Raw genomic sequence first — 16,979 nt, 5'->3', positions numbered from 1 at the left:
GGGAACTGTTGAACTTGTAGTTCAGTGTTTCTGCCATTAGGATGATGGACTCGTTCTTTTGAACTTGTTCTGCTCATTCCTCCATTCTCCCAACACTTTAGGAGCATTGTATCTCTGAAATCTCCAGCTCTGTAAAGCTTGCTGTTAGGAGAGATTGGTGGAAAAGGAGTGACTGCTTAAGTCCCACTTCCTCAAGTAACTAAAAATGGTTTCCATAACAGTTTTAATTACTAACTATGTGGCAGAAGGAGAATACTGTTAAAAAAACATAAATCATTTGTTTAAAAAATACACACACTGGCTTGAAGTAAGAAATATGCCTTTTAAAAATGAAGGCTACTGGGCTATTTTAGATTAAGCAGGAGATAATATTAGTCTTGTATATGACAGATATACTAAATAAATAATTACTGTCTTTTCAATAGGAAATATCCAAGAAATAAAGTCCAGAAAGAGCCAAGGCAAAATGAGCAAACAAAGAAATGCAGCACTAGTTTACTCTCTGATTTTAGATGTTATTCATTAAACTATCAGAAGTGTTGCTCTGTGGGTACTAGTAGTGTTAATAACTTTTATGCCATGGAAACGTGGAGTAATTTAAAGAACAGAGGATGTGAATTGTCCCAGCTTTTAAAAAGGCAACTGATGATGATCTGTCTTAATCAACTTCTTACGCTTTTGTCCGTATTTATTTCCATGTTAAAATGATTTAAAATATTTTTGGTAAACCAGAAGACTGTTTCTCTGTTGCAGCAGCATGGTCAGTGTTGCTTAATATACCTTTGACTTTTTATGCAGCTGAGCATAACTAAGTTCTCAGTTAAATCTTTTTGTTGGAGACATGAAATGAGTAACTTCTGTAGTAACTGTGGGTAGTTCTTAAAAAAAAACAAAAGCCAAACCCCCAGACTTGTTCACTAAAGTGCCAATGAAAGGAATGACTCAATCCCTTTTTGTGGACGGGGCTATAGTACCACTTCCTCTTGTTTGGTTCAGCGCCTGGAACAGTGTGTGTGGAGTTCAGGGCTCTTCCCATTTAGCCTACCCTTTCACATCTCTTCCTTTTTTTTTTTTTTTTTTTTTTTGAGGCAACAGAATTATTGAACTTACGAAGAAAGATCTATATAGGCTTCGTCCCATAACGCTACTTGAATTCCAGATTTCTGTGTATTGAAAGGCACACATTCATTTAATAGCCTTTAAAAATATTTGTACTATGATACTAATAAAAGCATTTTCCAGTGGTCGCCAGGTGTTCCAAAGTTAACCAGATTTTCATTGTAGTATTCTGCAAAACATATCCTAAGTTGTGCCAAATCAAGTTTAAATCAGCACTCTTTCTTAAACCAGTTTATAAAGGTCCACTTGAAAATAATCTGCTTACGTAGCAATGAGTGATTGTGATTTAGATGAGGGGCTGTAATATACCTGCTGAAACAAGTCCTTGTGTAAAAGTGTCAAGCTGCATACTCACTGTATGTGTTAATTCTAAAAGTTTATAGTGACAATTTCACACGTACCTATTTGATCACATTTAGTAGATAAGAGGTAGTGTAAGAACTAGAATTAAAACTTACCATGCTAGTAGCTATATTCTTGTTCGTTGGCTGCATACAAGAAAGGAGTGAGTAGGCACCGCAAACAAGTGTGGAATAGCTGCTCTCCAGGGAACCCATTTGCTAAGTACTAATTACAGACTGGTTTAAAATCTTTGCAATAAGTAATATTAATCATTAAAACCATAGATATTGTTGTTTGTGCAAATGTCTTACCCTGCTTTGTGTCATGGTAAATTCTCAATAGTGTCTTTTTGGCAGCTGTTTTCACAGGATCATATGTATTGAGAAAGTGTTTGTGTTGTATTTGTTACCTTTCAGTCTCATTTCACGGGCAGGAGAGAGATGGGAAGGACACAGACGTTAAAGAAATGCTATACTCCAAACTGCAAGACTAGATTTCTATTGAATGTTTTGGGAAGTAAGGAACTGAACAAATAATTAAAGTATAAGGCATTTTAAGCCTTGTTCTACTCTATTTTTATATGAATCTCCAGGAAGAGGACTTCCCGTCAGGAAAAGATCTTAAAAATCAAGTCTTGTGTTTTTGTTTGAGGTTGGAAAATGCTGAATGTGAAGAAACTGCTCTCTTTACATCACAGCTACCATGCTAATTTTTAAAGAATTTTGTTTTTAAGCTTGTTGTGATGTTAAATACTGTAGAATACCCGTATAGCACAGTGTAATTATGACACAGAATCAGTGAGCTTTTATTACGATTGTGCACACACAAACTTTCCCTGTCTTCAGACAGTGAAGATTGCCTAGAGCAAACATCACTTAAAACTTTTAGGGCAAAATTTTAAGCCTTTGGTTGTTTTGTAAAACAAGTACATCAAACTTTTTTTTTTTTTTTTTTTCCTCATGTAGGGCCTTTGTTACTGATCTTGGAATGAACAACTTAGTGTATTTCCAAGAAAAATACATCTGTGGACTTGGCTGTTGAGAATAATTGTAAAAAACTCCAAAGCCATTCCATAAGGGAGAGGGTAGAAAGTATCAAATATTTTGTATGTAGCCTACGTTGGAATGATAAATATGTTTTTCATGTTACAGGGGAAATGTAGCAAAGAATAATAGCTAAATGCCTTTTTTCAAGTTACGTATCTATAACACTATGAATGGATTTGGCAATCAATAACGTTGATTTCAATAATTGTTCTCTATCAAATTCAGCTGTCCTGTTCTGTGTACTTATGCATTGTGTCAAGGAGTAGAATGCTATTGAAAAGTGGAGGACAGTTGTTAAAATTACTTAAATACATGTTTTTCTTTGAAAAGTATACTTATCTTCATACCCACAAAATAAATAGTTCCCTGTATTAGAGAAGAAAAAATTTGCATTGCCTTGAATGTAATTTAATCTTACTAAGTATCTTGGGACATGGAATAAACCCCATATATTTCACAATTTTGAGGAAAGTGAAATCACCACCCTTGGGAGGTTAAGAGGTCCAATTTTATTTGCAAAGTGGTGTTTGTCTTTTCAGTAGTGCTCAGGACTGTGGTCGGTACTTGGCCAATGCAAATAAAACCTCCTCTTCATACACAGCCTACAAAATAACTTGGAATATGCTGCGATGGAGGCAGTGAGAATAGGAAGTGGAGAAGGACTTGACTACTTCTTTAAGATTACATTCTGCCTGAATGCAATGCCTGATTTGTATGTATTTATTTATTTTCCTGTTTGCTTCTCTTGGCAATAGTGTAGTCTGATAATATAGGCTGATATGGAGGGGGAGAGAGGAAGTATTTCTGTAGCTTTCATTAAAGGAAGCTTTTTCCCAAAGACAGTTCGGTTACAGTTTTTGGTCTGCTTGTTGCAATAATTTCTAAAGGCTACTTATCAGATGTAGTATTTTATTAGCATACTAGGTATGCTTATCTCTGTGTAGATGACCTTGTTTGATCGTGGTGAAATAGGAAAACTTCAAAATATCTTTTTTTATGTAGTTCCTTAATCTGAATGAGAGGGATGAACAAAATATGAACACTTGATTGTTTGATCATAAATTAAGCTACTCTTATAAGCAGTCATTGCCCTTTATTTTAACTGTTTATTGAAAGCGGCTTTTGAAAATTGTTGCCTTTCAGTGTAGGAAGGCTGCAAAGAAGAACATTCATGAGAAATTATTTTTTTCCTTATGAGTGTAAAGATTAGGAATGCAAAATGAGCTGTCTGTTTTCTTTAATAAATGCAAACTATCCTAGTATATCCTTTATTTTATATAGGATTGCTTTTTTGAAGTCTTAATGGCTTTATCCAAGTGGCTAATAACTAAGTGTGGTTTTAACAGTTTGAAATCTAATGTTTAGACTGGGAATACCTTAAAACAAAATTTTTGACCTTCAGGTACCCCTGATTATTATAGCAACAATATATGCAAAAAAGGGCTTATGATTGTTGTGTAAAACTGTTTCCATGTACTATGCCAGTCTTGTGCGAAGGCTTCTAATCAATCTTTTAAGAACTTGGATGTTTACCAGTATTATCTGAAAAGATAACACAGTATTTTATTTTTTGTCAAGTTGCTGAAGTCTTAGTTTGAATCTGCTGTTCTTAATGCAATTTGATCTCCTAGCTTCTATGAAGAATTGCGGTTTTTGATTGGCTTTTTTCCCCTTGGTAGCGTCTCAATCCCTCTCTCCTTTTGTAAAAGAAAAAAAAAGCAAAAGAAAAAAAAGCTTTTTGTGGTAGGGACTGTCTTCATAGTTCCTGTAGCATTTAATTTCCCTTTATTAGATGCTTTAAATGGGAGGTTATTTAGTTTCACTTGTGTGAGTTTCCTTGAACTTGGTCGAAAGTTTTAATGTTGGACTTCATATTTGTTGTAGACATTCTGATTGTTTATTCATGCAAATAATATCTTTTTGCATTCTGTGACACTCGATTGATAGCTATCAGATAAGCCTTATTTTTGTACATTTGTTTGCAGTATTTGTATTTTGATATTGATATAATAGCAAAGGAAAATATCTCAGGTTTTTTTTTTCAGTCATTATTACATCAAAACCAAAGTAGGATATGGTCTTCTAAGTCATTGTCCCTCAAAATCAAAACCCCAAGCAATTTTCAGTGCAGCTGCACTGTTGGCAGAAAAAGGAGTTTGTGTCAGTTGCTGTTCTGACAGCTATTGCTGTGTGTCACAGCAATAAAATAGATGTAGACCTAATTCTGTGCTGGACTGGAGGGAGAGGATGTTTGTGCAGCCCCACAGCCGTAGCCACGTTACAGGACAGATTGGCTGCCCAACACAGAGGTCCTTTCTTGTCCATATTCCATCAGACACATGGAGCAACCTGCAGGGCAAGAAGAGAGTCTGGGTCCTTTCTGTAGAGATCTCAAATTCTCTGAATGCAGGAGAAAAGTATCACTTTGTCCTTAGTAGCATTCCTAGCTAGAAGGCTTTTATGCTTTTTTGCAATTAAAATATGAGGAAGAGGTGCTTCTTCACATGAATGCTGATGAAGAGTCTGCTGTGGTAATCTGACCCTAGGGCCAGATTGACAGGATGCCGGACTGTACCCTCCAGCTTCATCCTTGTAAAGCAGAAGGTGTGGCTGTATGTCTCTTCTGTCCCTTTCCACCTGCCCCCCGTCCTTTTTTTTTGGGTTTTTTTTTGGTTTTTCTTGTCTTCCTTTCTCTCCTAGCCAGAGACACTGTGAGAAATACATTGCCGCTGCTTTATTGATTGGGTAGAACTCTAACTCTTGTTGTTCTAGTTAGTCTTTTATGATAGGTAATATAGGTAATGTGCATATCTACCTGTGTTGGATGTGTACTAACAAAAAAAAAAAAAAAAGCCGGGAGCATGACTCAGCTTGATCTCCTGATGCTTTATAAAGGCATTTTCTTGCTCTGGTTTTTGTTTCTGCTCTATGTTGTATTATATTTATTTTTTTTTCTTCTTAAGCTTAAAATAACCTTTTAAAAAGGCTTTTTAAAATTATTGGATCTAGCACGTGTTGCAAGTGAGCACTTTTCTCTGTCTATAAACAAAAGGCCCAGGTGTTTTGGTAGACTATTATTCAAGGAGGTTTACGTACTCTTATTTTGCCTTCTTTCCTCCTCTATCTCTTTGTATAAAAAAAAAAAAAAAGAGGAGGGGAAGAAAGAGAAGAACAGTTTTGCAGGGTAGTGGTTAAAAGGGTTTCTTTGCTCTCAGTGCTTCCCTTGTTCTGTAGAATTTAGTCATGGCTGCATCTTTTAATGGACACTGAAAATTGCATGTTTTAAATGTAGTATAAGGCTTCAGTATGACTTTCTAATCTAGAAATTGTGGCCAAATTTGGGTATTTGAGCTAAGATGGAACAGGTCATATACTTCAAAAGCAGAATGAATAGCAACGCTATCGTTCAGTTGCCTTGTCAGCTAAACCTTGGTAAGTTTAAGAGATAAGCCAACAGACCAAGGAGATTTTTGTGAAGGGTTTTGATTTAGTGATAGGGACAGTCATCCTAAATGTATTCCTGTTTCAAATTTGGGCAAGGAAGTTAAATTGAGTGAATGCTTCACTTTTCTTCCCTCATGTTTCCTGTTTTCTTCCACTTTACCTATTTGCATGCTTGCCATCCAGTTCCACTCTGTTGTGTCAGTGTAACTTGAGTAATTGCATAAAATTTTCCTGAACTTTATAACTATTAGCAATATTTGTTTTATCAATGTGAAAGGGAACAGTTTGTTGTTCAGGGCTGTAAATAGCCTTAGAATGTTTCTAGAGGGATGTGTTCAGGTGATTTTTCTGGTCACTTACGTATTAGATAATAGCTTGTTATACAACTGCTACAAATCTAGGATTGATTTGGTCAGTTTTCCTAAGTATGCAAGCTTCTCTTCTCTGGGGGATGTTGATGAAGAGTTTCAATGTTTTAAAGTGTAATTTACTTTATTTATGCTTTCATTTATCTTATTTTTTATTTTTTTTTTACAGCCTTTTAGGGGGGTATTTTTATTAACCTTTATGGATATTGTTGTGACGCTAACCTAGGCCTCGAAGTGAAAAGTATTGTCACTTGACAACTTGATCCAACTTGACTTGACCAAAGCATTACTTGGGTATCTTTTTACTGTACTAAACTTTTACAGCTCTATCCCATCTTGCTTGACAAGCAATGGCCAACACTGAAATTTTCTTTCTTCCCCTTGTGAAGTACACTGTGAATTCAGAAGATCCATATATTCTTCAAGAAATAGTTTTATTGATCTTAAACCACTTTAATTTAGAGAAGTATTTATTTATTTATTTAAGAGTTTCGAGGAGCAACATTGCACACTACCATGGCATGAACGATGGCTTATGTAGATGGAATTCCAGTTCCCAGTGAAAGGTTCTTCAGCTATGCTTTTTTAAAATATTTTTATTTTTTTCCCCCTGCACAAGATTCCCACTTAGTTAACAAATTGATTTGATGGACTAGCCCTAGGACTTGGTGAGAATAGTTTCAGCCAGGATGCTGTTGTCTGTGGAGCCCTCTGTTTCCCTTTCTGGGATGTGAAAGAAGCTGCGGATTATGATAGTACCAAGGATAGTTTCATGAGTAAAACCCTTAGCAGCTACCCAGGAGTAGGAATTATTTTCTGTATTTATAGTCCCTATGATGGCAGATGAGCCATGTACCTGTACTTTGGAAAGATGGTCTAGCCACCCTACATGTGGCTTTAACCTTTCTTGCAGAAGAAGGTTTTTTTCGGACACAAAAAGATGGCCTACAGAGGGTGGAAACAAGGACAGGTAGCCTGGGAAGAATACAGAGCAATTGTCCGACCAATCAGAGATCAGGTTAGGAAAGCTAAAGCCATGATAGAGTTATATCTGGCCAGGGACATCAAGGGCAACAAGAAAAACTTTTATAGATATGTCAGTGATAAAAAGAGATCTAGGGAAAATGTAGGCCCTCTCCGGAAGTAAACGGGGAACCTGGCTACCCGGGATATGGAGAAGGCTGAGGTACTCAATGACTTCTTTGCCTCAGTCTTCACTGGCTAGAGCTCCAGCTGCACAGCCCAAGTCACAGAAGGCAAAGGCAGGGACTGGGGGAATGAAGAACCGCCCACTGAAGGAGAAGATCAGGTTCGAGACCATCTAAAGAACCTGAAGGTGGACAAGTCCATGGGACCTGATGAGGTGCATCCGCGGGTCCTGAGGGAGCTGGCAGATGAAGTTGCTAAGCCACTATCCATCATGTTCCAGAAGTTGTGGCAATCTGGTGAAGTTCCCACTGACTGGAAAAGGGGAAACATAGCCCCCATTTTTAAAAAGGGAAAAAAAGAAGACCCAGGGAACTACAGGCCAGTCAGTCTCACCTCTGTGCCCGGCAAGATCATGGAGCAGATCCTCCTGGCGACTATGCTAAGGCACATGGAAAACAAGGAGGTGATTGGTGACAGCTGACATGGCTTCACTAAGGGCAAATCCTGCCTGACTAATTTGGTGGCCTTCTATGATGAGGTTACAGCATTGATGGATAGGGGAAGAGCAACTGACATCGTCTACCTGGACTTATCCAAAGCATTTGATACTGTCCCACACGACATCCTTGTCCCTAAATTGGAAAGTCATGGTTTTGATGGATGGACCACTCAGTGGATAAGGAATTGGCTGGATGGTCACACTGAAAGAGTTGTGGTCAACAGTTCAATGTCCAAGTGGAGGCCAGTGACGTGTGGTGTTCCTCAGGGGTCAGTACTGGGGCCAGTGCTATTTAACATCTTTGTTGGTGACATGGACAGTGGGATCGAGTGCACCCTCAGCAATTTTGCAGATGACACCAAGCTGTGTGGTGTTGTGGACATGCTGGAGGGAAGGGATGCCATCCAGAGGGACCTTGACAGGCTTGAGAGGTGGGCCTGTGAGAACCTCGTGAAGTTCAACAAGGCCAAGTGCAAGGTCCCGCACATGGGTCGGGGCAATCCCAAGCACAAGTACAGGCTGGGCGGAGAATGGGTTGAGAGCTGCCCTGAGGAAAAGAACTTGGGTGTGCTGGTGGATGAGAAGCTCAACATGAGCCGGCGATGTGCGCTGGCAGCCCAGAAAGCCAACCGTATCCTGGGCTGCATCAAAAGGAGTGCGGCCAGCAGGTTGAGGGAGGGGATTCTGCCCCTCTACTCTGCTCTTGTGAGACCTCACCTGGAATACTGTGTTCAGCTCTGGAGTCTCCAACACAAGAAGGACATGGAGCTGCTGGAGCAGGTCCAGAGGAGGGCCACGAAGATGATCCAAGGGCTGGAGCACCTCTGCTATGAAGACAGGCTGAGAGAGTTGGGGCTGTTCAGCCTGGAGAAGAGAAGGCTCCGGGGTGATCTTATTGTAGCCTTCCAGTACTTAAAGGGGGCCTACAGGAAAGCTGGAGAGGGACTTTTTCCAAGGGCATGTAGTGATAGGACAAGGGGCAATGGCTTTAAATTGAAAGAGGGGAGATTTAGATTAGATCTAAGGAAGAAATTTTTCACTCAGAGGGTGGTGAGGCACTGGAACAGGTTGCCCAGAGAAGTTGTGGCTGCCCCATCCCTGGAAGTGTTCAAGGCCAGGTTGGATGAGGCTTTGGGCAACCTGGTGTAGTGGAGGGTTTCCCTGCCCATGCCAGGGAGGTTGGAACTAGGTGATCTTTGAGGTCCCTTCCAACTCTGCCTAATTCTTAGAATCATAGAATGGTTATTCAGTGTTGTAACAGAAATAAATGAGACCATTTGAACACCTGTAGTGTGTGTAAAACTAGGTACTTCAAGAAGAAGTGCTAATAGTTTTGGAGTTTAAATACTCAAGATTAAGATACTTTATTGTTAAAATGTGCACTTTACAGTTCCCCATTTGTAATAAACCCTTTGTAGAGGTTTTGTGGAGATTTCACCCTAAGTGTTAATGAATTTCTCATGCTGTGGTGATAAGCATGACCGATAAAGTCAGTAGTAAGTTAATAATTCACAAAAGTTTTTTAGTGCTGTGCAATAAATAAGGCACACGCTAATCCATTGATGAAGAGGAGAAAAGAAAGTACTGATTAATTGACTGTTAAGCTTTTTGTTTTTACCTGATTCAGGTAGAGGTCCTTGTTAAAATATGTGGTGATGTAGTTAAAGGTTATTTTCTAATGCATGTATGTAAGTAGGTTAATTACGATTGCACATGGAACACTCCTTGTGATACTGCCCAACTTCAGTGTTTTGCAGAGTAGATAATATTATTGTGATATTTTCCACTTATAACTTCCTAGACTTAAATCATTTATCTTTATAGATTACTTTTTAATATCAATTTTATATTGATACAGTAATCTTCTCAGAGTTGGAAGACTCTTCACTTTCCTCTTTTCTTTCTATAGCATAGATATCTCCATTTCAGCCAAAAATAGAACTGCTGGTACTAGTATCCTTAATTACATTGTGTAGTCGGTAAAGCAGTCATGGTAGGCATTTTCCAGTGGGGCATTGTTTGCTGGCAGCATTTCTTTGTGACTTGGAAATCAGCTTCTTCACGTCTTCTCCAGTCACTACTGGCTCCATTAGTACTCTCTTCATTCTGATTTCTCCCTTGTCCTGGCTTATCCCTGATGTGAATTGAGAGTACAGGGGAAAGATGCCCTATATTTGCTTCTAACTGGCACTTTATCATTAAAAACGAGTAGTTAAAGCAAATTCTGGGGCATGCTCTGTGTAGACAGATGTGTTGAGAGAATTTATCTGTGTACTTGTTGGACTAATATGCACATGGAAAATTTTCAAAAGCCTGTTGCTTGTCTGCATTTGGATAGATTTGCACAAGAGCAACAGTAAAAGATACAAACTGATGCTAAGGCCTCCTGTCACATTTCAATTATCAATTTTCATATAGGAGGTACTACTTATACTTTTTTTTTTTTTTTTCAAAAGTAGTAACATAAAATATTTTCCTGTAACCTTGTTTTGGAAATGTTTGCATCATTTCTTCTGAAGCTTCCCCAAATATATTAGGCAATTGTATCAGAAGGTAAACTTAATTTTAGCAAAACTTTTAGCAGCTGGAAACAGGAGCTTATAAGGGCAAGTAATGGGCAACATAGGGCTTCCAGCTTTGTCAGTGCTGTGTCTCAGTGTGATGTAAGGTTTTTAAATGTTATTATGTTAACATATTCTTGAATAAAATTTGTTGTACAGTAATAGGATAATTGTGTACCATTAAAATTATACTATTTTCAGTCTTAATGTGGAGGACTGCAGTGCTTAAAAGTCAGAATTTCAGGCAAATATTGGGTTTAGTTCAAATCTGAAACAGCTTTTTGTTTCTCTGTAGGATCAGTGTCTCAGTACTTGTTAATAGTTTAGCTGGAGAAAACAGTTGGCTGTTTTCAGTTACAGGCAAATAAAAAAATGCAGACTGTAGATTGCTCAAATGTGAGGTTATTAAGGATTTTTGCTTACAATAACATTACTGTATCAAAATTATAATCTTGGCAGTGTTTCTCTAGACATATTTGAAATCGGTTACACCCATCTTTTGGCTACATAATGCAGGGCTTTAGTTCTTAGGACTGAATTATATTTACAGGGATGATGCAGCCAATTTCCCTGTTGCTACATCATGTGTTTCAAATGACTTATTACCCATGTGTTGATCCTTACACACTGGTTGCTGCCTCTTGAAATTTATAGTCCTTCAGCATAAAAAGCTGCTTCTTGTGTAGACAAGGAAACATTTTGCAGTTGCAATAGATGTCCCAGCAACTGACTTCCAGGTATCTAGAATGAATTGTTGCTTTAAATGATCAAGTCTTAATGATGAAATGTTTATTAGGATGTTGAAAAATTACAACACAATACTGTCATATTAGGAAAGACTAATAAACCAATATGTTCCAATAAAGCATTTAAGGTTAATTTTTCTATGGAAGAAATAATAATATTTTTCATAAATACTTTATGTAGTTTGCACTGGAGTGAGACAGGTCCATCTGTACTAATATCCTGTTCCCCATAAACAAAGGCTAGGTAAGGAAGAGAGGTTATTAACTACGGTGATACCAAGTGAAACCTCACCAGAGCACACTCCCAGCCTCTCAAAATGCACAGTGCATGCAGTTACTGAGTTAGAAGTGGAGTTACTGCATTTAATAGGCGTGATATTTTTTTATTCCATGAGTGCTTATTGCCTTTTGAACCCAGTGTAACCTTTTAGTATCCGTAACATTTCGTCGCAAGAATTATCATAACCTAAATTTACACTGTGCAAAGAGCCACTTCTGATGATGATTTTGCATCTGTCATATGGTAATTTAATTTGGTATTTCCTAGACAGTGAACAGTCTGTCATCCCCGTGTTGTTCAGAATGCTACAGACAGAGTTCTTAATACAGCAGTGTATTAAAAATATTGTTAGTGTTCATGAGGTTTTCAAGGTGTAATTTAATTGTCCATATACTGTCTATATAACTAAGTGTGCAATTCTGTATCAAATTTTTAATACACTTCTTTATTCTGATATTAAGTAACTGTTGCTACTGTATCCTGTTTTCAGCCAGTTTTGCTGTGCAGAATTTCAGCAGAGCTTTGATCAAAGGCATTGGTTTATTCTAAAGAATACTTTGAAATAAAATATGTATCTAGGTTGATGATTCGTCACAGTTGAGACAGCACTGTTTGAGAAGAACAACATTATTAACTTCACTAGAAATACTGATGGGCTTTTAACTACAAATGTGTTGCCAAGCTACGTGGCAATGATTGCTCTGTATAATACATTTTATAAAATTATTTCAGATAGCTTAATTTAATCTGTTTGTTGTCAGACTTTATCACTTGTGGGAGGTTTGGGGTTTGTTTTTTTGTTTTTTTCCCTAGCTCAGTAATTATTGACCTACTTCTCGGTTTTATAAATAAAAATTGTTTTTCTCCTTTATTGACAGTCTACCTATGTAAACTAAAACATAGTATTTGAGTAAGAATTTTTTCAAATAGTTTATATCCTCTTAGGGGTTTTCATATGAATTTCCAATTAGAGCAGGAAGGACAAGTGGTGTAAATGTTGTTATGATAAGCAGATGGGAGACTTAAAAGGCTGTAAAATATAAGTGGAATGGGAAGCTTTGATATTGAACAGAATGCTTGCTGTCAAACATCCATTTAATTTACTTTTCAAAAGCTGTAATCTAGGCTAGCCATTTTTGATACTTCTTTTTTTTTCAAAAAAAAGAGATGGGAAAATGTCATTTGACCGAGTCTATCTTCTAGTTTTAAATTAGGTTAAATTAAAAATACAAATGTTTATTCAGCACCCTTGAAGAAAATCAACCGTTTTAATTATTAAACCAAGTTTTTGGTAACTAGATGTCTTTAAATTTGATTTCAGCAAGTTATTATTGTAGATTTAGTTTGTAGTCTTCATATTTTCTATGAATAAAGTATAGTAGAGATGCTGTATCACTTCTTCCGTTGAGTTGGAGAACATTAAATGGACCTAAGTTTCGTTTGAGGAATGTATTGTGATACAGCTGTGGAAAGATAATCCTCTTGTAAATATCACGGTACAAGAGGACATCTTGTTGTAATATATATTTACTTTTTTGTTAAGTAAATCTTTAGCATATTGAAAGTTTCTCATTTTTTTTCCAATTGAATTGTGGATTTTTATTTTTTTTTTAACTGAGTTGACAGCTCTGCTGGCTCGTTTTAGCATCTGCCATGATATTCTTTTGACTTGCTGTTTTTGTAAATATCTGTATTGTCATTTTCAGATGCAGTTTTGTCCTAACTTAGTCATCTTTATAAGTTTTCGTAATTTGCAATGTCTCTCCTTGATTGTAGTTTGCCTAATGGGGAAGTGCTGGCATTGTGGTCTTATTCAGTGCTGACATGTTAGTCTTGATTTTGAGAACCTTGCTGCTTTCTTGTGATTATGCAGGTTGTGCTCAAGTTTGCTACAGGCTTAAGTCTACTTTACAGTACATTTGCTACCCTTGCATAATTTCACAAAATGACATGGAAATAAAAGAGAAGAGAAATGCCAGCTATTTGGTACTGAGAGAAACGCAGACTTATGTCTTTTTATTTTCTTTAGCTTTTGTTTTAGTGAATACAGAGTGATAACTGATGAATGAAATGATTGCTTTGGCTTACTTTTTTCTTAAAAAAAAATTTGGAAGACTTCTTAAAGGCTTTTTCCAGATATCAACTAAATAATTATTTTGGAGAGTGTTTTTAATCATATTTTTGTTCAGTGTCAAGTAGGCCATATTATGTCAAGAAGTTTTCAAGTTTTGTTTTCTTTTGTATTTTATGACATTTTTAAATAGCTATGATTTTTTTTTCTGTGTAAGTTTGTAGTATGTCATATTGTTTATTAGAAAATTAAGGTAAAGTTTTGTAGGAACACTGCTGTTTTTTCCATTTTGCACTGCTTTGTTTACAATTCTAAGTGTACATTGTTAAATTTCCAAGATATAAGGTTTAATGAGAAAATCTAACGTTAAATGAGAAGCAAAACTTCCTTTAATTTAAGCTTTCACCTAGTGCTGTACAGAGGATCTGAGCTTAAAACCAAATGAAGTAGTTCTTTTTTGCAGGAAAATGTAATGACACACATGCAGTTTACTTGCTATATTTTGTGCACATCTGGACACGTTGCTTATTGGTCATGATAGTGGAGCATTAATGTAGCAATTATCTTGATAATAAGCGGTCAAATGTTAAAAGCTTTCTGTCAACTTGACATATGACTTTGGCATTAACTAGCTGCTTGTTCATTTTGAAGCAGCTTACCTCCGATTAAATTTGCCTAGTTGCATGAAGCATCAAACTGTGTAAATCTGGAGTCTGTCACTTCCTGTGATTGCTGGATTCAGTACATGCTACTGAGAATACTGTATTTTCAGAGGCTTTTTGTATTCTGCTCACGGTGTTTGCGAAGCAGGGACTGTAGCTAAAAATAACTAAAATGAATTTCCCTGTCTCTCTTTCTTTCTCTTTGCAGGATGACGTAGCTTTGCCAAGGATTTATCAGCTAAGCAGAAAATGAGCTTAACATCCTGGTTTTTGGTGAGCAGTGGAGGCACCCGCCATAGGCTGCCACGAGAAATGATTTTTGTTGGAAGAGATGACTGTGAGCTGATGTTACAGGTAATTGCATCAGCCTTCCATGTGCAATTGCTCAAATAATGAACTTAGTGCACCAGTTTTATATTCCTTTTGAAAATTAAATTCCCTAGATGTTGGGGAATGATTGTTTAGATTAATCTTTTGTGTTCATAGAAACAGAAGTTTAAATATATTGCCATCAGTCATACAGTTAATGTCAAAGTGCAGAGGATCACATTTTCTTCATATAAGTCACATACAGAATACAAGATTAGAAGATGAAATAAATTTTACTATATGATCAGTAAAGTAAGTAGACTGTGTATTCCATGACATGTGCTAATGTTAAATGCACTGGATGGTTTTGGCTTTCTTTTTTCCGCAACTTGTAATCTAATTTAGTTACATGATGTGATGTAACTTTATCCTTATGTCCTGATCTTGCTGTACAAAGGCAAATGAAATTAGTAGAGAAGAGTATTTCTTTATCTCTAAGGAAGTTGAATGACTCAGTCTTAATTATGGTTTCAGTGGAACTGTAAAAGTACAAGTCTTAGTCAAAATAGTTTGATACTTCAGTAGCTTCCTCAACTTTCAGGGTCACTATGCGGAACTCTGAGCGGTGTGTGACTGTATTGTTATGTAGCCATATTGCACGCACTTTGCCCTAGCAAAGCTGTAGTCCTCTCAGCTGCTTCTTTCTGGTATATATATTTTTGAATGGATAAGTGGAGTATTTGGGAGTTTCTTCTTGATATCTTGTCTTTGGTTACTGTAAAACTCTTCAGAGCATTAAACTTCAAAACTGATGTTCTCAACCTTTTGTACCATTCAATAAAGTATTTTCTTTTGGATTTTTTGTTCCCAAGAGTTGTGTATGCAGCCATTAATCGTCAAATTAGAATTTCACGTGCAAATGAAGTGCCTAGAAACTTACTTTTATGTGTATTATTCAGAGTGTAATATCTCTAGTAAACTGCATTTGGCTCTCAACCTCAGAAGGTATCCAAAGGTTTTATTGGTGATGGAAATACTTTGTCCTGTTACACAGTAGTTGAAAATACTCTTAATTTCTTTTTAAAGACAGACAGTATCATGTCTTAGTGATTTATGAGGGAAATATTAAAAAAACCCCAAACGAACCAACAAACAAACATGAAAAACCCCCAACAACTAAAACTAAAAGAGCAGCAACCAAAAAACCCCACCCTGCTGGTTCCTACCAGCATTTTTTGATTCTAATCAAAAAGTGCTTTCATTTTACCATTAGCTTGTTGTATTTGGTGATTATCTCTGAATATGGGAGACTTTTCCTTCTCTTTCCTGTATGCCGTGTCCTTCTGTCCATGGTTGATCAGCCCTTAGAATGAAGCTGAATACTCAAGCGTTTATTATTTTGTGTTACGAACTTCAGTCACCATCACCTTCAAAAGTAGCTGCCTCTTTGATTAATATGAATAGATTCCAGTCGTTTAGAAATATTATTTGTTGTGTATTGACTTCAGAGGCAGTAAAAAGAATCAAGGGGCCTGGTGATTTTTCAAGAATATTCTCTTTAGCCTGCTGTTATTTTAGGTGTACATGCCAGCATGAATGTGGCACCACATACTGCTGAAGGGGGAAGAACCCACCAAAAAGAAGCTAATAATGTGTTCTTGTTCTGTATGTATAGCTCTTTGTGTAGGACCTTCCTTTCCACTCTTGACAACTTGGCTATTCTCTTACTGCAAAGCATGTGGACAATGCATGATAAAGAAAGCAGAATTTAATGCTTTTATTCATAACCTCTTGACAGAAGGCATGTTATAAAAAGCTTATTAAAAAGCGTTTTAACTCTTGATTTTAATTCTTGCATGCTTGATAGAATTAGACCTCAGATCTGTGTCTAACTAACCACTGTTCTTCTAAAAGAGATTTTGTTCATGTCTGGGAATACAGATTGACTTTAACTGGGTTATTTTGTAAATATGCTCAAACATAGCTTGCAGTCTTTGTATTTATCTAGCTGCTCCAGTGCATCATCCTGTCTGCGGATACCATGCTTCCCCTTCTTTCACCATTATGTTTAGAAAACTTTTTGAATCTTGATGGGGGAATCATCTCCAAGGTGAAAAATTCTACATTATTCATAATATCAAAATTATTTCCGAAGAAGAATACTCTTATCTTCTTTATTCTGAACATTTCCTTAATAGTTTGGATTGAATTGAAGAGCCTTTGTCTAAAATAATGCTAGTTACAAATTTATTTCAACTGAGGATGAAGTTTTCTTCTTTATATTCCTATAGCTCTTAGCACAGTTATTCTGTGATTATTGTTATTTCTGCAGTCATATATAAATCTTTGTACTGGGATGGAGTTAATTTTCTTTACAGAAGCA

At 36.7% G+C, this 16,979-nt stretch overlaps 1 protein-coding gene across 1 annotated transcript in view; it reads left to right on the top strand.

The window, feature by feature from the left end:
* The window catches only part of CEP170 (centrosomal protein 170), a 105,227-nt gene that overhangs the window by 10,066 nt on the left and 78,182 nt on the right, over positions 1-16,979 (top strand). Inside the window, exon 2 of the mRNA XM_086631590.1 lies at positions 14,496-14,641. Coding sequence (XP_086487716.1) covers positions 14,537-14,641 — 105 coding nt within the window. The 5' untranslated portion in view covers positions 14,496-14,536. The remainder of the gene's footprint in view (positions 1-14,495; positions 14,642-16,979) is intronic.

Source organism: Tauraco erythrolophus, chromosome 2 (genome assembly GCF_009769465.1).
Source record: "Tauraco erythrolophus isolate bTauEry1 chromosome 2, bTauEry1.pri, whole genome shotgun sequence".
NCBI lineage: Eukaryota > Metazoa > Chordata > Aves > Musophagiformes > Musophagidae > Tauraco > Tauraco erythrolophus.
Note: the sequence above shows the minus strand (reverse complement) of the source record. Positions and strands in the feature narration are given on the sequence as shown.